General features: G+C 41.1%; 1 protein-coding gene across 1 annotated transcript; it reads left to right on the top strand.

The window, feature by feature from the left end:
- Positions 1-1,870: 1,870 nt before the first annotated feature.
- Positions 1,871-2,806, top strand: LOC100654729 (beta-1,3-galactosyltransferase 5-like). The gene has a single exon (XM_003419052.2). It carries the CDS (start codon positions 1,871-1,873, stop codon positions 2,804-2,806), a length of 936 nt encoding a protein of 311 aa, XP_003419100.2.
- Positions 2,807-27,119: the final 24,313 nt, after the last annotated feature.

Raw genomic sequence — 27,119 nt, 5'->3', positions numbered from 1 at the left:
CACCTGAAGGTCCCAAAAGCTTTACTCCATCCATGTCATTAAGGTCAACTCCACTTTGAGGAGGCAGCTCTTCCCCAGTCACCTTTTGAGTGCCTTCCAACCTGAGGGGTTCATCTTCCAGCGCTGTATCAGACAATGTTCCACTGCTATTCATAAGGTTTTCACTGGCTTATGCTTTTCAGAAGTAGACTGCCGGGTCCTTTTTCCTAGTCTGTCTTAGTCTGGAAGCTCAGCTGAAACCTGTCCTCCATGGGTGACTCTGCTGGTATCTGAATACCAGTGGCATAGCTCCCAGCATCACAGCAACACGCAAGCCCCCAGAGTATGATAAACTGACAGACACATGGGGGCCACAAGATCATAGCCATTCAAGACCCTATCGAGATCCAGTCTATTCTGAAACACATGAAATCTCTGAGTTGGAATTGAATCTACTCGATGACAACTGTGTTGTTGTTGTTAAATTCCTTAGGTACTAGCCACACACTCTATTATGTACAGAAGGTAAATTGCCAGGATGAGAAATTAGTCTGTAACTAATTTCTGTGTTCTTCATGTCTCCTCAGAAGCTAGAAGGTACTATCCTGGCCTCAAGTCCTGAAAGTATTCTCAGCTATTTACATATCACTCTCCTTACAGACAGGTGACTATGTGGTGGACTGTGTCTGCCTTGATCATCCCCATTTTACAGATAAGAAAACTGAGGCTGGGTGTGGGGCTCACATGCTAGCTCCGGTTATGTAGGTAGGTAGTGAGCCAGCATAGAGCAAGACTCAGGAAGAGCAAACTGTGAGACTAATTGGTGAGGAGTGTGTGATTTGAAAGACTCTGTTCTTTTTGCTTTTCCTTCTAGTGGTTCCTGAGTAAACAGAAGCATCATTTTTGGGAAACAAGCCAGGCCCAGTATCTGCTGCAACCAAACATCCTACACTGACTAGTCTCTGAAAGAAATTTCCTCCTTGCATCTCCACTGTGGCTTAGCTGTCAAAGCAGCAGTTCATCTGACCCAGCAAAAAGTGAGTTATTTGCTTTCTTATAACATTAACATCAATGATGCTGAATTGCCGAGAACAGAGAGATTGGTGGGCAAAGATGAAAACATCACACAGGAGACTGTAAACATTACCTGAAAAAATAAATAACTGCTGCTAGCAGACAGGAGCCTGGGCGGTCCTGGCCTAAACGCTGGCAGTTCAAACCCACCCAGTGGCTCCAAGGATGAAAAGGCCTGGTGAAATGCTTCCATAAGGGTTACAACCAAGAAAACCATATGGAGCAGTTCTACTCTGTAACACATGGGGTCACTATGAGTCAAGGGCCGACTTGATGACAGCTAACAACTGCTAGCAGAGACAAAATTAGTTTGTGTAAATAAGAAAACTTGCCTTGCTTTCTTCTGGAGCAACACATCACTGCTTAATTAGCAGAGGAAGAAATGCAAACGGCCCATACAAATAGGTCTAGAACACATGGTTTCCAGTCTTACAGGTTCTCTACCTGGACTCCATCAGGAAGTCACTGAAGGACAAGGGCAGATGGACCAGTGAGGGATCTAGTGAGAGATCTAGTCCCTTATTTTATAGACGAGAAATCTGAGCCTCCTCTAGGGTAAGGCTGGCGAAAGGCAGAGCCAGGGCCAGTGTGAGATTCCTGGTGCTCTTCATTTTACACCCTGGAGAGAAGGTGCTGGAAATCCTCTATGCTCAAATTTTTGCATCTAGAACTCAACTTCTATATGCAACAGGACTCAAGAGTTTCAGTACCATGGTTGCTGAGCCACAGGTCTTTCCCCCCACCTTAGCCACCCAAAGTGAAGCCACATATACCCTCAGGCTTTTGAGATCTAATAATTTGACTTCGTTTCTTGCAGATGGCTTATGCGAAGATGAGATATATATACATTTTCCTTCTGGTTCTGGGGGCCCTTGGCTTGTTTTTTAGCATATACAGTCTGTTTCCTTTTAAAGAAGAGAAGTTTGCTTTCAAGAAAGACAAGGGGAGCTTCCTTCAGCTCCCAGAAATAAACTGCAGGCAGAATCCTCCATTCCTTGTCCTGCTGGTGACTTCCTCGCCCAGACAGGTAGCCGCGCGGATGGCCATCAGGCAGACTTGGGGGAGAGAGATGGTCGTGAAAGAAAAACGAATAAAAACCTTCTTTCTCCTGGGAATCACAACCCAAGAGCAGGAAATGACAGTAGTGACCCTGGAAGGCCAGCAGTATCAAGACATTATCCAGAAGGACTTTGTAGACGTCTATTTTAATTTGACTCTGAAGACCATGATGGGCATTGAATGGGTCCACCGCTACTGCCCTGAGACTACCTTTGTGATGAAGACAGACTCCGACATGTTTATAAATGTCTACTATCTCACTGAACTACTTCTAAAGAAAAACAGAACAACTAGGTTTTTCACTGGCTTCTTTAAAATGTATAGATTTCCAATTAGGGATAATTCTAGTAAGTGGTTTGTCAGTAAATTCGAGTACCCATGGGCCGAGTATCCGCCTTTTTGCTCTGGCACGGGCTACGTTTTTTCTAGCGATGTTGCAAGCCAGGTGTATTATGTGTCCGACAGCGTCCCCTTCATTAAATTAGAAGATGTGTTTGTGGGACTCTGCCTGAAGAAACTGAACATCAAGCTGGAGGAACTTCACTCGGAGCAGACGTTTTTCCCTGAAGGGTTGCCCTTTACCACATGTCGCTTTAAGAAAATTGTGGCCTGCCATTTTATCAGACCTCCGCAAATGTTGCTGTATTGGCAGGCTCTGGAGAGATCCCCAGAAGAAGAGTGCCCAGTTTCCTGAGGGAAGCCTAAAGCTACATCCGGACAAAGGTCAGACAACCCACAGTGCTCCTTGTCGGAAGCTGTTGGATGGTGTAGCTGAGAGTCCTCAAGGGTGGGAGAGGGAGAAGGGGAAGGAGAGGGAGGAAAGTCAGGATGATACCCTGGAGGGCTCCAGAACCAAGCTAGAAAATAAGCATAAATGGGACCACTGATTAATTTCCATTTGGTGCACCAAGCAATAATAGATAGCACCCCTGGAGGACCTTCGTTACTGTCCTAAATGTTGGATAGACACCTGTTGTTCTTCTTCTTAGGTGCCCTAGAGTCGATTCCAGTTCATAGTGACCCTACTCACAACAGAAAAAACACTGCCCGGTCCTGCACCATCATCACAATTGTTGCTATGATTGAGCCTGTTTTTGCAGCCACTGTGCCAATCCATCTCATTGAGGGTCTTCTTTTTCACTGACCTTCTACTTTACCAAGCATTATGTCCTTTTCCAGGGACTGATTCCTCCTGATAACATGTCCAAAGTATGTGAGACATAGTCTTGCTATTCTTGCTTCTAAGGAGCATTCTGGTTGTATTTCTTCCAAGACAGATTTATTCGTTCTTTGGCAGTCCATGGTATATTCAATGTTCTTCACCAACGCTACAATTCAAAGGCATCAATTCTTCAAGTCTTCCTTATTCATTGTCCAACTTTTGCATGCATATGAGATGATTGAAAACATCACAGCTTGGGCCAGGGGTACCTTAGTCCTCAAGGTGGTATCTTTGCTTTTCAACATTTTAAGGAGGTCTTTTGCAGCCAATTTGCCCAACGCAATATGTCTTTTGATTTCTTGACTGTTGCTTCCATGGGCGTTGATTCTGAATCCAAGTAAAAGGAAATCCTTGACAACATCAATCTTTTCTGTGTTTATCATGACTCTTGATCCATGTACAGATTCCTTATGAGCACAATTAAGCATTCCGCAATCCCCATTCTCTGAAATGTTATCCTTAATTTCTTATGATCTACACAGTCGAATGCCTTAGCATAGTTGATAAAACACAGGTAAACATCTTTCTGGTATTGTCTGCTTTCAGCCAGGATCCATCTGACATCAGCAATGATATCCCTGGTTCCATGTCCGCTTCTGAATCCAACTTGAATTTGTGGCAGTTTCCTTTCAATATATTGCTACAGCCACTTTTGAAAGATTTTCAGCAAATTGTGCTTTCAAGTGATATTAATGACTTTGTTCGATAATTCCCATATTCAGCTGGATCACCTTTCTTGGGAATAGGCATAAATATGGATCACTTCCTATCAGTTGGCCAAGTAGCTGTCTTCCAAATTTCTTGGCATAGACGAGTGAGCACTTTCAGTACTGCATCTGTTTGTTGAAATATCTCAATTGATATTCCATCAGTTCCTGTAGCCTTGTTTTTCACCAATGCCTTCAGTGCAGCTTGGACTTCTTCCTTCGTTACCATTGGCATCTGCTCATATGGTAGGTACCTCTTGAAATGATTGAACGTCAAGCAGTTCTTTTTGGTATAGTGACTCTATGTATTCCTTTCATCTTCTTTCGACGCTCCCTGTGTCGTTTAATATTTCCCCATAGAATCCTCCAGTATTGCAACTCACGGGTTGAAATTTTTCTTCAATTCTTTCAGCTTGAGAAATGCTGAGCATGTTCTTCCCTTTTGGTTTTCTATCTCCAGGACTTTGCACATATCATCATGATACTTTGTATTCTCGAGCTGCCCTTTGAAATCTGTTCAGCTCTTTTACTTCACCATTTTTTCCTTTTGCTTTAGCTACTCGACCTTCAAGAGAGTTTCAGAGTCTCTTCTGACATCCATTTAGGTCTCTTCTTTCTCTCCTGTCTTTTTACCGACCTCTTGCTTTCTTCATGTATGATTTCCTTGATTATCATTCCACAACTCATCTGGTCTTCAGTCATTAGTGTTCAGTGTGTCAAATCTATTCTTGAGATGGTCTCTAAATTCAAATGAGTTATACTCAAGGTCATACTTTGGCTCTCATTGATTTGTTTTAATTTTCCTCAGTTTCAAATTGAACTTGCATATGAGTAATTGATGGTCTGATCCACAGTAGGCCCCTGGCCTTGTTCTGACTGATGATATTGAGCTTTTCCATCATCTCTTTCCATTGCCTTTTTCCACAGATGTAGTTGGTTTGATTCCTGTGTATTCCATCTGGCAAGCCCCATGTGTGTAGTCACCGTTTATGTTGTTGAAAAAAGGCATTTGCCACGAAGAAGTCATTGGTCTTACAAAATTCAATCATGTGATCTCTGGCATCATTTCTATCATCAAGGCCGTATTTTCCAACTAACCATCCTTCTTCTTTGTTTCCAAATTTCGCATTTCAATCACCAGTAATTATCAGTGCATTCTGATTGCATGTTTGATCAGTTTCAGACTGCAGAAGTTGGTAAAAATCTTCAATTTCTCCATCTTTGGCCTTAGTGGTTGGTGGATGAATTTGAATAAGAGTTGTATTAACTGGTTTGCCTTGCAGGTGGATGGGTATTATCCTATCACTAACAGCATCGTACTTTAGGATAGATCTTGAAATGTTCCTCTTGATGATGAATGCAACAGCATTCCTCTTCAAGTTGTCATTCCCCACATAGTAGACCGTATGATCATCCAATTCAAAACGATATCTATTGATCTTTATGCATTCCATCTCATTTTTGACAATTTTCAATTTTCCGAGATTCGTATTTCCTATTTTCCAGGTTCCAATTACTAATGGATGTTCGCAGCTGTTTCTTCTCATTTTGAATCATGCCACATGAGCAAATGAAGGTCCTGAAAATTGACTCCATCTATGTCATTAAGGTTGACTCTGCTTGAGGAAGGAGCTCTTCCCCAGTCATATCTGAGTGTCTTCCAACCTAAGGGGCTCATTTTCTGGCACTATATTAGACAATGTTTCACTGGCTAATTCATGCGGTTTTCACTGGCAGACAGGGAAACTGAGGGCCCTCTGGTGCTGCTGGGAGTACGGGAGCTTCAGGAGTTCCCAGAACCAGGACATGATGCTCAGTTGGATGGTGGTGTTCCAGAATCAGGAGCTGGGCAATCATCAGGAAGCCAGGCTTTCTGAAGCTGTGGAAGCCACGGAGGTTCCTTCTTTTCTTTGTGATTCTCATGTTCATTGTTCCCCTTCTCCTTCTCCTTTTCCTCCTTGTCCTCTTCCTTCCCTCCATCCTGCTGTCAGGACCCCTCAACTCCCAGGCTTTCATCTCCTCCTTGGGTGACCCCCAAAGACCACCTACTGGCTTGGATGTCAACTTTAAATTCCAGGAGATGGACTCTGACTGGTCCGTCTTGGCTGGATGTCCCCACAGCCATCTGCTGTTCTGGCCAGAGAGACAGAACCACAAAGTTCAAAAATGGCTGCCAGGCCCCCTGTGTATGTAGGAGAGGCGGTTTCAGAGAAAGGGTGTGTGGACTAGGAGGTCACTCAGAACACAAGTTCTAGAAGACTGGGACTCAGGCTCAGACCCAAGCTCACAACCAGGACTGACCTCCAGCTCTTGGCTGGGCAGCCCACACAAGGTTGGGTGAAGAAGCCACCCAGTCCTTAATGTACATTCTTCCTATGGGACACAGCTAGGAAGTGAATGCTCAAGTCCTCTTAGGATTCCACAGGACCCTTCTACCATGCATGTCACTGAGCTCTGTGTGGGCCACTCTGCCTGCACATCCCCTGCCAGCACCCAGAGCTCCAGCTGGCATTTCCATTTACCACATGGAAAGCTCCCAAAACTTCCAGCACCTTCCAGAGCCTGGATTTAGTCCTACCCATGACCCAATGGCATGTTCTGTTCCCCAATTCTGTGGAGTTCACGAAATTAAAATACCCATACTATTAACAACTATAGGCCATACCTTCGTATGAAAATAGTATTCCTTTCTTTACTTCTGCCTCCCCTCCCAGGTGTGTTTTGTTTGGGTTCAGACCACAGTCGTCACAGGCAACCCATGCACTTAATAGCCTGGGCTTTGTTGTAAGCAAGAGCTGATTTCAAAACCCAGCTGTGTTCTTTCTATCTGTAGGCTCTTAAGCAAGTGTTAATCTCCTCAAGTAGGGTTGCCAGATTTAGGAAATTTAAAAAAATAAATAAAAGATCTCCAGCTAAATTTGAGTTTCAGGTAAACAATGGGTAATTCTTTAGTATAAGTGCATCCCATGCAATATTTGAGACAGACTTATACTAAAAAAAATTTGTTGTTTATCTGAAATTCAAGTTTAACTAGACACCCTTTGTTTTACCAGAAAGCCCTATAAGCCCCATGTCTTCATCTGTAAAATGAGGATAATAATTTAACTTACCCTTCACGGGGTTACGTGCAGATTATATGAAATAACGCAGGTAAGGAATTGGCACAACACAAATGCTCAACATATTAGACTTGGTTACTGTGCTCAGCTGCTAACTGAAAGGTTGGAGGTTCAAGTCTACCCAAAGGGACTTCAGAAGAAAGCCCTGGCTATCTGCTTCTGAAAAATCAGCCATTGAAAGTCCTATGGAGCACGGTTCTACTGGACTGCAACTGGTATGTTAGATTTAACCCTCTTACATCTATTATATATTTGCCTTTGACAATCTTGATTTATGTTCATGGCTCCTGGATAATTAATAGTAACCACTTCTATATTCAAAACTACCCTAGTTTTTGGAACAATAGAGAACATAGGATTCCCTGAGACTATTGCCCTGAGACACTCTTTAATCCTTGAACTGAACCTGTCCCCTGAGATGATCCTTTAGGGAAATAGCAGAGTGGCACACAAAATAATGTCAGTGCTCTACTTAAACACCATCATTATGAGACCAAAAGGTCAACAATTGCTCAAATGCAAAGATGAAAAGATAAGAGGGCAGGGAAACTAGAATACTGGAAATGGAACAAAGAGAACACAATTAAAGAGAATGTTGACACATTGTGATAACTGTGGCTAATGTCATTAAAAAATTTGTGTGGAAACTGACAAATGGGAACCTAACTTGCTGTGTAAATTTCCACCAAAAACTCAATAAAACTTAAAAACAAAAGATCTATCCCAGATTAAGTGATAAATTGCAGGGTTACCTCAGGGATCATAGAGTCCATTTTGACTCATAGTGACCTTTTCTGGGCTGGAATCTTTAGGGGAGCAGTTGGAGCCAGATGGGTTCAAACTGCCAGCCTTTCTGGATAGCAGCCAAGCACTTAACCTTTTGTGCAATCAGAACTCCTCAGGCATTCCCATTGCCTTCCAGTAGATTCGGACTCATAGCGACCCTATACGGTGGAATAGAGCTGCCCCATGGGATTTCAAAGGAATGGTTGCTGGATTTGAACTACCAACCTTTTGGATAGCAGGAAGCTCTAAACAACTGCACCACCTGCGCTCCCCTCAGCTATACCAAAAACCAAACCCAGTGCCATCGAGTCAATTCCGACTCATAGCGGCTCTATAGGACAGAGTAGAACTGCCCCCATAGAGTTCCAAGGAGCGCCTGGCGGATCCGAACTGCAGAACCTTTGGTTAGCAGGCATAGCACTTAACCACTACGCCACCGGGGTTTCCCCCTCAGCTATACCAAAAAAATCCAAACCCAGTGCCGTCGAGTCCATTCCGACTCATAGCAACCCTATAGGACAGAGTAGACCTGCCCCATAGAGTTTCCAAAGAGCGCCTGGTGGATTCGAACTGCCGACCCTTTGGTTAGCAGCTGTGGCACTTAACCACTATGCCATCAGTGTTTCGACCCCTCAGCTATTAAAAAAAAAAAAAAAAACAGTGCCGTCGAGTCGATTCCGACTCATAGCGACTCATAGGAAAAAAAAAAAAAAAAAAAACCCGGTGCAGTGAGTCCAGACCCATTAAAAAAAACCAACAATTTCCTCAGTGTAGTTGAAATGTTTCCCTCCACTTCAACCACCAGATGGCACTGCAGGGCGATAAGCGGGATGAGAAAGAACCGTACACAAAATTTTACTTTAATAATATCCCTGGGTTGGTTACACCACACATACACGCACACCATTTTATTCAGGGAGATTGGATGACTCAGAAATTCTATGAATGCTTACCCGAACAGTTGGAACACACACAAAAAGACTATATTATTCTAATTATAAACCCCATGAATATTATTCTCCAGACTTATTTTCCTCTTGAATAAAATGAAATTGTATTTCTACTTCCATAATTTAGGCTAAAATTAGCCAGAACATTGTTTGTGCTATACATGAGCAAGGATCTGTTGTCTTATTTGCTTACAATGTATTCTTATCTGGGATAACACCAGGTGGAGATAATTTGCTCAATAGATACTGAATGAATGAAGGAAGGCTGATTATCAAGAAGACAAACATGTAGACCCCAGTAGCTTGGACTGGAACTTTCCAGAAGTCTTAATGATGTAACCCAGTTGAAAACAAGGGCATCTATTTACATTTAAAAAGAGGGCTGTACACACCAAAGATGAGTAATGGTGTCTTTTTGTTGTTGTTGAAAATATACACAACGGAACATACACCAGTTCAACCATTTCTACATGTATAACTCAGTGACATTGATTACATTCTTCGAGTTTGCAACCGTTCTTATCCTCCTTTTCTGAGCTGTTCTTCCCATATTAACATAAACTCACTGCTCTCTAAGGTTCCTGTCTAAACTTTCAACTTACTATTGTCACTTGGATCTCATATAGAAAAACAAAAACCAAACTTGTTGCCATCGAGTTGATTCCGAGTTGTTATGACCCTAAAGGACAAAGTAGAACTGCCCCGATAAGGTTTCCAAGGAACGGCTGGTGGATTCGAACTGCTGACCTTCTGGTTAACAGGGAAACAAACCACTGAACCACCAGGACTCCTGATCCCATATAGATAGTTCTTAAAAGAGCACAATGCTCAGGTCAGACTTTTTTTTACTAGTTAAGCTAGACTACCCAGACCCCAGTGCCGTCGATTTGATTCCAACTCATAGCGACCCTATAGGACTAAAAAAAAAAAAAAAAAACTGGTTTTAAGAAGACTTCAGGGGATATTTTTGGTTTCAGGCTTAATGACTATCTCAGGACAATTGTTTGATGGTTTCATCCAGCATCCATGGCTCCAGAAAGACTGGAGTCCATGAGAAGTCGAAATTCTGTTCTTCATTTCTCCCTTTTGATCAGAATTCTTCCACAGAATCTTTTGTCATATTGTTCAGTAACGGCAGCCAGACACCGTCTAGTTCTTCTCATTTCGTGGCAAAGGAGGCAGTGAGTGAGCAACTGCATGTCTTAGAAGAGAGAATCGAATACTCTTCTTGGGATAAAAAAAGAGGTCAAATAGAATAAAGGGCTAAATTTTCACCAGCTCCATTTATGCTTCTTCTATTCCCAATATGAAAATAAAGGTTTTTAATTTCCACTCTAGAGGAGGGTAAAGCAAGTTCAAGGGAGATTTTATTAGACGCATTGCTCAGAAGACAGCTTGTACCGAACAACAAACTGGTCAGAGAAAGAAATATTATCCCATGTGGAAAATACTAAGTAATTCCTTTTTCAGTTCTATCAATAACATACACACACACATACATATATCTCAAAAAAATGCCAGTCAGCAAAAAGAAGAAAAAGGAAACAATTTTCCAACATTGAGTCCTATTTACCTTTTGAACTTTAACAAAAAGAAAATTTCACATTATAACCATATGTGTGTAGTTTTAAATGCAAAAGAAATACATGATTATAATAAAACACTCCAACATTACAGGAATAACTTTCCAGTGATATCTGGGAAACTGAACGCAGGTGGAAAATGCACTTTAAATTTCAGCGGCTGCACCGATGTTCATTCACAATAGCCAAAAAGTGGAAGCAATCCAAGTGCCCTGCAACAGAGGAATGGATAAGCGAAATGTGGTACACCTGTACAAAGGACTATTACTCAGTCATGAAGAGAAATGAAGTCCTGATACATGCTATGACATGGATGAACCTTGAAAACGTTGTGCCGAGTGAAATACGTCAGTCCCAAAAGGACACACCGTGTATGATCCCACTTCTATGAAGTATCTAGAAAAAGGAAATGTATAGAGTTCAAAGTTTATTACTAGTCACCAGGGGTGAGAGGGAGAGAAAAGAGGGAGTCATTGCTTAGGGAGGCATTGAGCTTCTGTTAAGGGTGATAAAAAAAATTTGGAAATGGATAGTGGTAATGGTTGAGCAACATGATGAATTAATGTAATAATTAATAACAATGATAATGTGACTGAATTGTATATATAAAAACGTTGAAATGGCAAACATTTTGATATGTATATTTATGTATAATTACCACAATAAAAAACAATTTACTTTATTTTATTTTATTAGTGGTTACCAGGGATGGTGGGGGAGAGAAAAGCTATTACTTAAGGGGTGCTGAGTTTCTGTTTGGGGTGATTAAAAAAAAAAAAACTGCCGGGAATGAAAAGTGGCGATCGTTGCAGAACATGACGACTGTAATTAATGTCACTAATGGTGCACTTTAAAAGATTAAAATTGTGATTTTTTTGTTATATGTATTTTACCACAATAAAAAAGAATTCAGTGGTCAACACCAACCCTGTCTTCTTATTGATTCCTGAAGAGGAGTTTTCAGAATCTAAATTTACCACCAAGACAGAAAGTACTTGATGAGAAGGGATCCCTTAAACATAAGGACACGTTCCCCCAGTCTCAATCTGGCTCTTTTAGGAAAACTTGCCTTACTCCTCCCTTCCTCCTCTCAGCAATAGGTTTTCTCCAAAACCATCTGGAGTCAGAAAGAAAAGGCAGAGCCTGAAGGGCCCTACTCTGTCAGAACACGCTTCCCAGCTGGCCAGGCCCCAGAGCACCTGGCGCACTTCACACACTCCTGTCCTCCATACGAGACGCACACCTGGCTCAGACCAGGCTGCAGGTAGCTAAACATTTTCTTGGGCACTTGCGTTCTGGACTTTCTGCCTGGCAGGCTACCTAGCAGGGCACTGGGTGCCTGTTGCAACGCAGGCCTGAGTCTTTCTTAAGCTAGGTCTCTAATGAATGCTGTGGTGTGCTACCCAGGCCCACATTCAGGACTGAGGCCCTCACTCCACACAGAGTGAGGGGTGTTACCTGCTGATTGTTCACAGTGGAGTATATCCAACTAGGAATGGCCCTCAGCCAAAGGGAATTGCATTGCCCAAGGTTTCACTTACTTAGTGATACTATAACAGAAATACCACAAGTGGGTGGCTTTAAGAAACAAAAATTTATTTCATCACGGTTTAGGAGGCTAAAAGTTTGAATTCAGGGCACTAGCCCTAGGAGAAGACTTAGCCCTAGGAGAAGACTTTCTCTGTCAGCTCTTGGGGAAGGTTCTCGTCTCTTTCCTCGGTTCCATGGCGCCCTTCATATGTTACGACGTCTATCTTCCTAATCTGTGCTTCCTCCTTTCTACTCCAGCACATAATCTACCCTCTTACATCTCAGAAGAGACTGGCTTAAGATACACCCTATAGCGATAGGGCCTCATAACAAAGGAAATCCTATTCCCTCCTCCAGCCCTCCTACTTCCAAGCTTTTCTTCTTCGACCTTGGCCTGAGAATGAGGGTTCCAGCAGCTTTTGACTGACTTCTTGGAAATTTTGAAAAGATTTTTCTTTGCCTATGAAAGGCATTAGTGTTAGCCGAGCCTATTTCTGGAGAGAAAAAATGCAGTGATGGGTAAGATGGTTTACGGAAAAAAAAAAAAAAAACACCTTTTTATTGTACTTTAGATAAAGGTTTATGGAGAAAATTAGTTTCTCATTAAACAATTAATACACATATGGTTTTGTGACATTGGTTGCCAATCCCATGGCATGTCAACCGTCTCTCCTGCTCGACCTTGGGTTCCCCAATACCATCTTTCCTGTCCCCTCCTGCCTTCCCATCTCTGCGCCTGGCTGGGCTGGTGTGCCAATTTAGTCTTGTTTTGTTTTATGCATCTGTCTAATCTTTGGATGAACGGTGAACCTCAGGAGTGACTTCACTACTGAGTTAAAAGGGTATCCAGGGGTCATACTCTTGGGGTTTCTCTAGTTTCTGTCAGACCAGTAATTCTGGCCTTTTTTGTGTGTGTATGAGTTAGAATTTTGTTCCACATTTTTTCTCCATTTCTGTCTGGGACCTTCTATTCTGATGTCTGTCAGAGCAGTCGGCGGTGGTAGGTGGGCACCATCTAGTTGTGCTGGACTCAGTCTGGTGGACGCTGTGCTACTTGAGGTCCGTTACTCCTTTGGACTAATCTTTCCCTTGAGTTTTTGGTTTTCTTCATTCTTCCTTGGTCCAGATGGAGTGGAATATCTTAGATGGCCGCTCACAAGCTTTTAAGGCCCCAGATGCTACTCACCAAAGTAGGATGTAGAACACTTTCTTTATAAACTATGTTACGACAATTGAGCTAGATGTTCCCCAAGACCATGGTCCCACAGACCTCAGCCCAGTAATTCACTCCCTCACAGAGTTTGGATATGTCTACGGAGCTTGCATGACCTTGCCTTGGTCAAGTTGTGCTGGCTTCCCCAGTATTGTGTCCTGTCTTACCCTTCACCAAAGTTATCACTTTTTTATTGTCTAGTTAGTGTTTTTCCCTCCCCACTCCTCCCATCCCTCATAACAGTCAAAGATTGCTTCTTTTTGTGTGTAAACCTTTTCATGAGTTATTATAGTGGTGGTCTTGTACAATATTTGTCCTTTCGTGATTGACTTATTTCACTCAGCATAATGCACTCCAGGTTTATCTGCACTGTGAGCTGCTTCACAGATTCATCATTGTCCTTTATCATGGCATAGTATTCCATTGTGTGTATGTATCACAGTTTGTCTATTCATTCATCTGTTGATGGGCACTTGGGTTGTTTCTATCTTTTTGCTATAGTGAATAATGCTGCAATGAACATAGGTGTGTATATGTCTAATTGTGTGACAGCTCTTATATCTCTAGGAAGTATTCCTAGGAGTGGGATTGCTGGATCATATGGTATTTCTATTTCTAGCTTTATAAGGAAGCACCATATCTTTCTTTAAACGATTGTACCGTTTTGAATTCCCATCAGTAGTGCCTAAGAGTTCCAGTCTCCCACAGCCTCTCCAACATTTGTTATTTTCTTATTTTTTTTTTTGATTCATGCCAGTAATGTCAGGGTGAGATGGTATCTCACTGTAGTTTTGATTTGTATTTTTCTAATGGCTAGTGGGAAACCCTGGTGGCCTAGCAGTTCGAATTCAGCAGGCGCTCCTTGGAAACTGTATGCGGCAGTTCTACTCTGTCCTATAGGGTCGGTTGCTATCAGTTGAAATTGACTAGAGGGGAGCAGGTTTAATGGCTAGTGATTGTGAGCATTTCCTAATGTGTCTGCTAGCCACCTGAATGTCTTCTTTGGTGAAGTGTCTGTTCATATCCTTTGCTCATTTTTCAAGCAGATTATTTGTCTTTTTGTTGTAGAAATGTTGGATTTTCCCGTAGATTTTAGAGATTAGACCTCATTGGATTTGTCATAACCAAAAATTTTTTCCCAGTCCGTAAGTTCTCTTTTTACTCTCTTGGTGAAGTCTTTTGATGGACATAAGTGTTAAATTTTTAGATGACCCCAGTTACCTAACTTATCTTCTGGTATTTGTGTATTGTTAGTTATGATTCGTACCTTGTTTATGCCGTGTTTTAGGGCCACTAACATTGACCCCATTTTTTATTCTATGATGTTTAGAGCTTTTGGTTTTATATTTAGGTCTTTGATCCATTTTGAATTAGTTTTGTATATGATGTGAAGTATGGGTCCTGTTTTATTTTTTTCAGATGGACGTCAGTTTTGCCAGCAATATTTGTTAAAAAGGCTGTCTTTTCTTCATTTGATTAGACTTTGGACCTTTGTCAAAGATCAGGTGACTATAGGTGGATGGGTTTACATCTGGGTTCTTAATTCTGTTCCATTGGTCAATGTATCTGTCATTGTACCACTACCAGGTTGTTTTGACTACCATAGCTGTATAGTAGGTTCTGAGGTCAGGTAGTGCAAGTCCTCCTACTTTATTCTTCTTCAATAGTGCTTTATTCATCTGGGGCCTCTTTCCTTTTCATATAAAGCCAATGATTAAGTTTTCCATCTCTTTAGAGAATGCTGTTGATATTTGGATTGGGATTGCATTGTATCTGTGGATTACTTTGAGTAGAATTGACATTTTCACAATGTTGAGTCTACCTATGCCATAAGCGGTTAAGTGCTACAGCTGCCATAAGCGGTTAAGTGCTACCGCTGCCAACCAAAGGGTCGGCAGTTTGAATCCTCCAGGCACTCCTTGGAAACTCTATGGGGGCAGTTCTACTCTGTCCTATAGGGTCGCTATGAGTCGGAATCGACTCAACGGCACTGGGGTTGGGGATCCGTAAGCGTGGTGTATTTTTCCACTTATGTAGTTTTCTTTTGATTTCTTGCAGTAGTGTTTTGTAGTTCTCGTTCTATAGATCTTTTATGTCCCTGGTTAGATTTATTTCTGTATTTTAGTTTGGGGGGCTATTTTAAATAGTATTGCTTTCCTGATTTTCTTTTAAAGTTCTCGTTATTGGTGTATAGGAATCCAACTGATTTTGTGTGTTTATCTTGCATCCTGCTCCTCTGCTGAATCTTTACATTAGTTCCAGTAGTTTTCTTGTGGAGTCTTTATGCTAAGAAATTTGGAAGACAACTTCCTGGCCAAATGAGTGGAAGAGACCCATATTTGCACCCATTCCAAAGAAAGATGATTCAACAGAATGTGGAAATTATCAAACAATATCATTAATATCACACACAAGTAAAATTTTGCTGAAGATCATTCAAAAGCAGTTGCAGCAGTACATCGACAGGGATCTGCCAGAAATTCAAGCTTGATTCAGAAGAGGACATGGAACCAGGAGTATCATTGCTGATGTCAGATGGATCCTCGCTGAAAGCACAGAATACCAGAAAAATGTTTACCTGTGTTTTATTGACTATGTAAAGACGTTCAACTGCGTGGATCATAAAAAATTATGGATAACATTGAGAAGAATGGGAATTCCAGAACACTTAATTGTGCTCATGAGGAACCTGTATTTAGACCAAGAACAGAAAAACAGAATACTGCATAGTTTAAAGTCAGGAAAGGTGTGCGTCATGGTTGTATCTTTTCACCATATTCATTCAATCTGTATGCTTAGCAAATAATCCAAGAAGCCGGGCTATATGAAGAAGAATGGGATATCAGGATTGGAGGAAGACTTTTTAACTACCTGGGTTATACAGATGACATAACCTTGCTTGCTGAAAGTGAAGAGGACTTAAAGCACTTACTGATGAAGATGAAAGACCACAGACTTCATATGGATTACACCTCAACCTAAACAAAAGAAAAATCCCCACAACTGGACCAATAAGCAACATCACCATAAATTGAGAAAAGATTGAAGTTGTCAAGGGTTTCATTTAACTTAGATCTACAATTAATATCCATGGAAGCAGCAGTCAAGAAATCAAATGATGAAGCGGAGCCAAGATGGCAGAATAGACAGATGCTTCCAGCGAGCCCTCTTTACGACAAAGACCAGAAAAAACAAGTGAAACGAGTATATTTGTGACAAGCTGGGAGCCCTGAGCATCAAAGGCAAGCTTAGACAACGAACTGAGAGGCAGGGGAAGGAAGAGACTGTTCAGAAGCAGAGAGGAAAGGCTGGATCTGAATGGCGGGGAGCCCTCAGGCACCATTCCCAGAGCGCCGGTGGCAGCGGCGGGCTTATCCTAGCGTTTGGCCGCAGTTTCCTCAGGGAGAGGCAGCCAGCCACACAGCCCACTCACACCTCCGGAACCCGAGAAGAACGGTGCTTTCGGCAAAAGCTAAGGACTTGCGTATATTTTACTGCACCCCCCACACCCCCAAGCCAGCTTCAGCGGCTGAATCCCTAGGCCTGAGATAGACCCTGATGAGCACCTGGAACCGTCCTCCCAGCCTTGGGGGAGGAAAAGATTTGCAACTGGGGGGAAAAGATAATTTGCTAGCTCCATTCACTGGGGGAGCTCAGGACAGAAGCGGCTCCTGTCCAGGCATAAACAGTCCATGGACCTTGAGCACCTTTCCCTTCTGCGTGGAGTGGTGTGGGCCTATTTCAGGAGAATAGGCCCTTGTTGGCAAACTCCAACCATTTCAGCTGTGTGGTGGACAGGTGGGTGTTTGACGTTTGACATTGCTTTGCCTATTAAAAAAGGTCCTCACCTACCCACAACAGGGACCTAAGGACTGGTGGCTCCACTTGGGTCCGTGACAGGGGTTCAGGGATAACTGGTACCTCCCAGTCCTTACAACAAAATCTTTCAGTGCCCATGGTCCCTCTGCAGAGCCCACACACCAGCACGCTCTAGAGAACAGAGATGCATTTTCCTCAGAGACACTTGGGGGTCTGTTCTCAGCCCCCTTTCTTGTTCAGAGCATGACCCCCTGCTACAATCAGATACGGGTATATACGCCAATCACCCCTGCCCCTCTAAGACTGTAGGACAGAGCCTGTACCACACACTTGATATCAGCTACCTGGAAACCTGAGCTGAATTCATACAAGAAAACTGAATGGACTCCTAGACTGGTACACCTGATAACAGCTCTAGCCAGCTGGGGACAGGGCACCAGAGCTCCAAAGGCGAAAATAATCAAGCTAGCTCACTCAAGCAACCCATGGGGGTATACCAAAACAAAACAAACCGAGCAGCTACGACACAGTAAGCAAGCATAAACTAATACAATAACTTATAGATGGCTCAGAGACAACAGTCAATATCAAGTCACATAAAAAAACAGGCCATGATCACCTCAACAGGCTTTCAAAACAAAGAATCCGGGATCTTCTAGAAGAAAGTGCATTCCTGGAATTACCAGATGCAGAATACAAAAGTTTAATATACAGAACCCTTCAAGACATCAGTAAGGAAATGAGGCAATACACAGAACAAGCCTAGGAACTCACAGATAAAGCAACTGAAGAAATTAGAAAGATTATTCAGGAACATAATGAAAAGTTTAATAAGCTGGAAAAATCCATTGACAGACAGCAATCAGAAATTCAGAAGATTAACAATAAAATTACAGAATTAGATGACTCAATAGAAAGTCAGAGAAGCAGAATTGAGCAAGTAGAAGCTAGAATTTCTGAACTCAAAGATAAACCACTTGGCACTAATATATTTGAAGAAAAATCAGATAAAAGAATTTTTAAAAAAATGAAGAAACCTTAAGAATCATGTGGGACTCTATCAAGAGAACTAACCTACGAGTGATTGGAGTACCAGAAGAGGGAGGGATAATAGAAAATACAGAGAAAAATGTTGAAGATTTGTTGGCAGAAAACTTCCCTGATATTGTGAAAGATGAGAAGATATCTATCCAAGATGCTCATCAAACTCCACATACGGTAGATCTTAAGAGAAAGTCACCAAGATATATTATAATCAAGCTTGTCAAAACCAAAGATAAAGAGAGAATTATAAGAGCAGCGAGGATTAAAAGAAAAGTCACCTACAAGGGAGAGCCAATAAGAATAAGCTCAGACTACTTGGCAGAAACCATGCAAGCAAGAAGGCAATGGGATGACATATTTAAAATATTGAAGGAAAAAAATTGGCTGCCAAGAATCATATCCAGCAAAACTGTCTCTTAAATATGAAGGTGAAATTAAGACATTTGCAGATAAACACAAGTTTGGGGAATTTGTAAAAACCAAACCAAAACTACAAGAAATAAAAAAGGGAGTTCTTTGGTTAGAAAATCAATAATATCAGGTATCAACCCAAGACTAGAGCACTGGGCAGAGCAACCAGAAGTCAACCCAGACAGGGAAATCCAAAAAAAACAAAGCAAGATTAAAAAAAAACCCCAACACAGGGTAACGGCGATGTTATTATATAAAAGAAGACAAACATTAAAATAATAAAGAGTGACTAAGAAATGTAATCATACACCTTCTATATGGAGAGGAAAATACGGCGATACAAGGAAATAAAAGTTAGTTATAAATTTAGAAAAATAGGGGTAAATAATAAGGTAACCGCAAAGGAGACAAACTATCCTACTCATCAAAATAAAATACAAGGGAAAAATACAGACTCAGCAGAAACAAAATTAGCAACAAATACGAGGAAGGGACAATATATAAAGAAAATCTACTGAGCAGATAAAATCATGTGGGAAAAAGAAGCTGTCAAGACACAAAAAAAGACATCAAAATGATAGCACTGAATTCATACCTATCCATAATTACTTGAATGTACATGGAATAAATGCATCAATAAAGAGAGAGAGTGGCAGAATGGATTAAAAAACAAGATCCGTCTATATGCTGCCTACAAGAGACACACCTTGGACTTAGAGACACAAACAAACTAAAACTCAAAGGAAGAAAAAAATATATCACGCAAACAACAATCAAAAAAAGACCAGGAGTGGCAATATTAATTTCTGACAAAATAGACTTTAAAGTTAAATCCATCAGAAAGGGTAAGGAAGGACACTATATAATGATTAAAGGGACAATACACCAAGAAGATATAACCATATTAAATATTTATGCACCCAATGACAGGGCTGCAAGATACATAAAACATGCTCTGTAAGTATTGAAAAGTAAGATAGACCCAACAAAAAAACCTTTTTTTTTTTTAAGATAGACAGCCCCACAAAAATAGTAGGAGACTTCAACACACCACTTTTGGTGAAGGACAGGACATCCAGAAAGAAGCTCAATATAGACACGGAAGATCTAAATGCCAAATCCACCAACTTGACCTCGCAGACATATACAGAACACTCCACCCAACAGCAACTAGCTAAACTTTCTTTTCTAGTGCACATGGAACATTCTCTAGAATAGACCACATATTAGGTCATAAAGCAAGCCTTAAAGTTAGCAGAATCCAAAACATTGAAATATTACAAAGCATCTTCTCTGACCATGAGGCCATAAAAGTGGAAATCAATAACAGGAAAAGCAGGGAAAAGAAATCAAACACTTGGAAACTGAACAATACCCTGCTCAAAAAAGACTGGATTATAGAAGACATTAAGGATAAAATTAAGAAATTCAGAGAATCCAATGAGAATGAAAACACTTCCTATCAGAACCTCTGGGACACAGCAAAAGTGGTGCTCAGAGGCCAATTTATATCAATAAATGCACACATCCAAAAAGAAGAAAGGGCCAAAATCAAAGAACTATCCCTACAACTTGAAAATAGAAAGAGAGCAACAAAAGAAACCCACAGGCACCAGAAGAAAACAAATAATAAAAAATAGAGCTGAACTAAATGAAATAGAAAACAGAAAAACAATTGAAAGAATTAACAAGACCAAAAGCTGGTTTTTTTGAAAAACTCCACAAAATTGATAAACCATTGGCCAAATTGACAAAAGAAAAACAGGAGAGGAAGCAAATAACCCGAATAAGAAATAAGATGGGCAGTATTACAACAGACCCAACTGAAATTTAAATAATCATATCAGATTACTACGAAAAACAACACTCAAACAAATTTGAAAACCTAGAAGAAATGGATGAATTCCTAGAAACACACTACCTACCTAAACTAACACAAACAGAGGTAGAACAACTAAATAGATCTATAACAAAAGAAGAGATTGAAACAGTAATCAAAAAACTCCCAACAAAAACTAGCCCTGGTCTGGACAGCTCCACTGCAGAGTTCTACCAAACTTTCAGAGAAGAGTTAACACCACTACTACTAAAGGTATTTCAGAGCATAGAAATGAACGGAATACTATCAAACTCATTCTTTGAAGCCACCATATCCCTGATACTAAAACCAGGTAAAAACACCACAAGAAAAGAAAATTATAGACCTATATCCCTCATGAATGTAGATGCAAAAATATCCCTTATGAATATAGATGCAAAAATCCTCAACAAAATTCTAGCCAATGGATTTCAACAACATATCAAAAAAATAATTCACCATGACCAAGTGGGATTCAGACCAGGTATGCAGGGATGGTTCAACATTAGAAAAACAATTAATGTAATCCACCACATAAATAAAACAAAAGACAAGAATCACATGATTTTATCAATTGATGCAGAAAAGGCATTTGACGAAGTTCGACACTCATTCATGGTAAAAACTCTCAGCAAAATAAGGATAGAAGAAAAATTTCTCAACATAATAAAGGGCATTTATACAAAGCCAACAGCCAAAATCACCCTAAATGGAGAGAGTCTGAAAACATTCCCACTGAGATCGGGTACCAGAAAAGGATGCCCTTTATCACCACTCTTATTCAACATTGTGCTGGAAGTCCTAGCCAGAGCAATTAGGCTAGATAAAGAAATAAAGGGCATCCAGATTGGCAAGGAAGAAGTAAAAGTATCTCTATTTGCAGAAGACATGATCTTATACACAGAAACCCTAAGAAATCCTCCAGAAAACTACTGAAACTAATAGAAGAGTTCAGCAGAGTATCGGGATTCAAGATAAACATACAAAAATCAGTTGGATTCCTCTACACCAACAAAAAGATCATCGAAGAGGAAATCACCAAATCAATGCCATTTACAGTAGCCCCCAAGAAGGTAAAATACTTAGGAATAAATCTTACCAGAGATGTAAAAGACTTATACAAAGAAAACTACGGTACACTTCCGCAGGAAACCAAAAGAGACTTACATAAGTGGAAGAACATACCTTGCTCATGGATAGGAAGACTTAACATTATAAAAATGTCTATTCTACCAAAAGCGATCTGTACATTTAATGCAATTCCGATACAAATCCCGAAGACATTCTTTAATGAGATGGAGAAACAAATCACCAATTTCATATGGAAAGGAAAGGGGCCCTGGATAAATAAGGCATTACTGAAAAAGAAGGACAAAGTGGGAGGCCTTACTTTACCTGTTTTTAGAACATATTTTTTTTTATATACCACCACAGTAGTCAAAACAGCCTGGTATTGATACAACAACAGATACATGGACCAATGGAACAGAATTGAGAATCCAGACATAAATCCATCCACATATAAGCAGTTGATATTTGACAAAAGGCCCCAAAACAGTTAAATGGGGAAAGACGGTCTTTTTAACAAATGGTGCTGGCATAACTGGATATCCATCAGCAAAAACATGAAACAAGACCCAAACCTCACTCCATGCACAAAAACTAACTCAAAATGGATCAAAGACCTAAATATAAAATCTAAAATGATAAAGATCATAGAAGATAAAATAGGGACAATGTTAGGAGCCCTAATACATGGCATAACAGTATAGAAAACATTATAAGGAACATAGAGGAAAAACTAGATAACTGGAAGCTTCTAAAAATCAAACACCTATGCTCATCCAAAGACTTCACCAAAAGAGTAAAAAGACTACCTACAGACTGGGAAAAAGTTTTCAGCCATGACATTTCTGATCAGTGCCTGATCTCTAAAATCTACACGGTACTGCAAAAACTCAACTGCAAAAAGACAAATAACCCAACTAAAAAATGGGCAAAAGATTATTGTGAATAGACACTTCACTAAAGAAGACATTCAGGTAGCTAACAGATATATGAGGAAATGTTCATGATCATTAGCCATTAGAGAAATGCAGATCAAAACTACAATGAGATTTCATCTCACTCCAACTTGGCATTAATCCAAAAAACACAAAAGAATAAATGTTGGACAGGCTGTGGAGAGATTGGAACACTTATACACTGCTGGTGGAATGTCAAATGGTACAATCACTTTGGAAATCAATTTGGCGCTTCCCTAAAAAGCTAGAAATAGAACTACCATACGATCCAGCAAGCCCACTCCTTGGAATACATCCTAAAGAAATAAGAGCCTTCACACTAACAGATATATGCACACCCATGTTTATTGCAGCACTGTTTACAATAGCAAAAACATGGAAGCAACCACGGTGCCCATCAATGGATGAATGGATAAATAAATTGTGGTATATTCACACAACGGAATACTACGCATCGATAAAGAACAGTGAAGAACCTGTGAAACATTTCATAACATGGAGGAATCTGGAAGGCATTATGCTGAGTGAAATTAGTCAGTTGTAAAAGGACAAATATTGTATAAGACCACTATTATAAGAACTTGAGAAATAGTTTAAACTGAGAAGAAAACATTCTTTTGTGGTTACGAGAAGGGGGAGGGAGGGAGGGTGATAGAGGAGTATTCACTGATTACATAGCAGGTAAGAACTACTTTAGGTGAAGGGAAAGACAGCACACAATACAGGGGATGTCAGCATAATTGGACCAATTGCACTAAACCAAAAGCAAAGAAGTTTCCTGAATAAACTGAATGCTTCGAAGGCCAGCGTAGCAGGGGCAGGAGTCTGGGGACCATGGTTTCAGGGGACATCTAAGTCAATTGGCATAATAACATCTATTAAGAAAACATTCTGCATCCCACTTTGAAGAGTGGCGTCTGGGGTCTTAAATGCTAGCAAGCAGCCATCTAAGATGCATCAGTTGGTCTCAACCCACCTGGATCAAAGGAGAATGAAGAACACCAAGGACACAAGGCGATTACGAGCCCAAGAGACAGAAAGGGCCACATGAACTACCAACTACATCATCCTGAGACCAGAAGAACCAGATGGTGCCCGGCTACAACCAATGACTGCCCTGACAGGGAACACAACAGAGAACCCCTGAGGGAGCAGGACAGCAGTGGAATGCAGACCCCAAATTCTCATAAGACCAGACTTAATGGTCTGACTGAGACTGGAAGGACCCCAGTGGTCATGGCCCCCAGACCTTCTGTTGCCCCAGGACAGGAACCATTCCCAAAGCCAACTCTTCAGACATGGATTGGACTGGACAATGGGTTGGAGAGGGCTCCTGGTGAGGAGTGAGCTTCTTGGATCAGATGGACACTTGAGACTATGTTGGCATCTCCTGCCTGGAGGGGAGATGAGAGGGTGGAGGGGGTTAGAACCTGGCAAAAAGGACACGAAAAGAGAGAGTGGAGGGAGAGAGCAGGCTGTCTAATTAGGGGGAGAGTAATTGGGAGTGCGTAGCAAGGTGTGTATGTAGGTTTTTGTGTGAGAGACTGACTTAATTTGTGAACTTTCACTTAAAGAACAATAAAAATTATTAAAAAAAAAAAAAGAAATCAAATGATGCATTGCATTGGGCATATCTGCTGCAAAAGATCTCTTTTAAGTGTTGAAAAGCAAAGATGTCACTGTAAGGAACTAAGGTTTGCCTGACCCAAGCCATGGTGTTTTCAATCGCCTCATATGCCTGTGAAAGCTGGCCAATGAATAAGGAAGACCAAAGAAGAATTTATGCCTTTGAATTACGGTGTTGGCAAAGAATATTGAATATACCATGTATTGCCAGAAGAAGGAGCAAATCTGTATTGGAAAAAGTATAGTCAGAATGCTCATTAGAAGCAAGGATGGTGATACTACATCTCACATACTTTGGACATGTTATCAGGAAGGACCAGTCTCTGGAGAAGGACAGGCTCAGTGAAAAAGAGGAAGACCTTCCATGAGATGGATTGACACAGTGACTGGAACAATGGGCTCAAGGAAAACAACCATTGCTAGAATGTCTCAGGATCAGGCAGTGTTTCATTCTGTGGTACATAGGGTTGCTATGGTCAGAACCCACTTGCTGGCACCTAATAACATTAGTTAGCTGAGCAGAAGTGGGGGCTCAGGAGGTGGAGGAGGTTTGGGGAGAAGATGATGCACATAGGGAGGGACATTTGCAAGGACAAGAAAAAAAAGGGTCTATTCAAGGCTCCGAAAGAGGATAAGTGTGACAGGGCATAGAGAGCAAGGAGTGGTCAGCTGGAACAAGTAACGGGGGACATTGTGAGTGCATTTCAAAGATTTTAAAGATCACCCAACTTGCTTGTCAAGAAAGAAAATTTTTAGCCCTAAAGGTTAGGACGTGTTTCATGCAGCATAATCCACTCTGACTGCTGGATATTACTTCTACTGCCTCTTGTTCAGGGCTCTTCATATAAATTTGTATCTGGGCAGGATATATGATAGTTTCTAGAATGATCACATCATCTTGTTTTAAATCTTTCTCTCCCTTCCCCAACCCTGTGCTGGTGATTTGCATACTGATTTCCTATCACTCTCAGATCCTTTTTTTTTTATTTAGCATTTTTTTTTTTTTTATTGTACTTTAGATGAAGGTTTACAGAACAAACTAGTTTCTCATAAAATAGTTCACTCATTGTTCTCTGACATTGGTGAACAACCCCTCGACATGTCAACACTCTCCCTTCTCAGCCCTGGGTTCCCTATTACCAGCTTTCCTGTTCCCTCTTACCTTCCAGTCCCTGCCCCAGGGCTGGTACACCCCTTTTGTCTTCTTTTGTTCCATAGGCCTGTTCAATCTTTGGCTGAAGGGAATCTCAGGAGTGACCTCATTACTGAGCTGAAAGGGTGTCGGGGGCCATACTCTCAGGGTTTCTCCAGTCTCTTTTAGGCCAGCAAGTCTGGTCTTTCTTTTTAAGTTAGAATTTTTTTCTACGTTTTTTTCCATCTCTGTCCATGATGCTCTATTGTGATCCCTGTCAGAGCGGTCAGTGGTGGTAGCCGGGCACCATCTCATTGTACTGGACTCAGTCTGGTAGAGGCTGTGGTAGATGTGGTCCATTACTCCTTTGGACTAATTTTTCCCTTGTATCTTTAGTTTTCTTCATTCTTCCTTGTTCACAAATGGGTGAGACCAGCAGAGTATGCTGGCTGGCTGCTCACAGGCTTTTAAGACCCCAGACACTGCTTATGAAAGCAGAATGTAGAACATGTTCTTTATAAACTATGTTATACCAATCGATCTAGATACTCCCTGAGACAATGGTCCCCACATCCCTTAGCCCAGCAATTCAGTCCCTCAGGGACTTTGGATGTGTCTGTGGAGCTGCCATGACCTTGCCTTGTACAGGTTATGCTGGCTTCCCCAGTGTTGTGTACTGTCTTTACCCTTCACCAAAGTTTCCACTTTTCCATCCCCACCCCTCCTCTCCCCCATAAGCATCGAAGATTGTTTCTTTTTCTATGTAAACCTTTTCATGAGTATTTATGGTAGTGATCTCATACAATATTTGTCCTTTTGCTGTTACTCTTAGATTCTTTATGGGGTTCATACTCAAGCAGCCTGGAGTCTATGGCTATACTCTTTGGGCTCCAGGCTTCCAGAATAACCAGGGAGAAGATGTTCTTTGAGAAAAATCTGTTATATTTGTTTTCAAGATGTTTTATATGGGGTGAAAAAATACTCTGCTTGATTTATTTCACCAAACCTAGGCAGTTAAACAAATTTTTCAAAATTTCCAGCTTTCTCTAAATTGGGTGGTTATAACAGAATAATTGGCATTCCCACTAATGACATTCTGCTGAGTCCTTTTTTGCTCTGTTTTTAACTTTTTTATTTACTTTTTGGTCAGAAGAGAGGTCCCAATGCTTTGATTCTTAGTTTACTGAAGTAACCAAAAGTTATATTCCTTAAATGTCCATTGTAAGTTGGCCTTTCTATATCCATGGACACCTTTTTTTTTTTTTTTCTTTTTCATTTTGACAATGTGAATAAAACTGTTCAATAAAAGCTTTCAGTGTTATGTGGGCTGTTTTTCAGAACAGAATGCTTGAAATGTTGAGGAGAATTGATTTCAAAAACCTTAAATTGTATTCTTGATTGCTTAGGGGTTAGGAGCTTCCAGGAAAGGCATTCCCCACTCACCCCCACAGGGAAAGCTTCACCAGGGAACAGTCAGGAGACAACCTGAATGGAGACCAGGCCCATGTAGAATGTCCATGACCCTCTCTCTGCCCTGCCTGAACACAAGTCATGAGGCAAAGTGAAGGTACCTTCTCGATATTCATGATGTCCACAAGAGAAGAATCTGGAATGTCAAGGTCAACAATGCAGATTCCCAGCAGGAAGCACAACTGATCATTATCCAGAGAAAGAGCAACATTTTCCCCTGGGGAGTGAATTCAGAGGAGGCAAGTCCAGCTGTCCTCATAATTGGGAGAAATCCAGTGAGACCCCATGAGTACTCATCTCTCTTCTCCGCATCATGACCAGCACCATGATTTTACATAGTAGGTATCAAAGTATGTTGGGGGGGGTGATCCCTAAAATGGCTTGCAGCTCTAAAATTCACCTATCCTGAGACCAGTGGTAAATAACATGGATCCCTGCTTCTCATCTCCTTAATCACTTGGTTTGATTGAAACTGCCATATTTTCTGTAAGCAGGAGGCTCCTTTTTTGCGTT

Source organism: Loxodonta africana, chromosome 2 (assembly GCF_030014295.1).
Source record: "Loxodonta africana isolate mLoxAfr1 chromosome 2, mLoxAfr1.hap2, whole genome shotgun sequence".
Classification (NCBI taxonomy): Eukaryota; Metazoa; Chordata; class Mammalia; order Proboscidea; family Elephantidae; genus Loxodonta; species Loxodonta africana.
Note: the sequence above shows the minus strand (reverse complement) of the source record. Positions and strands in the feature narration are given on the sequence as shown.

Coding starts and splice junctions, on each gene's coding strand:
- LOC100654729 (XM_003419052.2), top strand. CDS start 1,871: ATGGCTTATGCGAAGATGAGATATATATACATTTTCCTTCTGGTTCTG.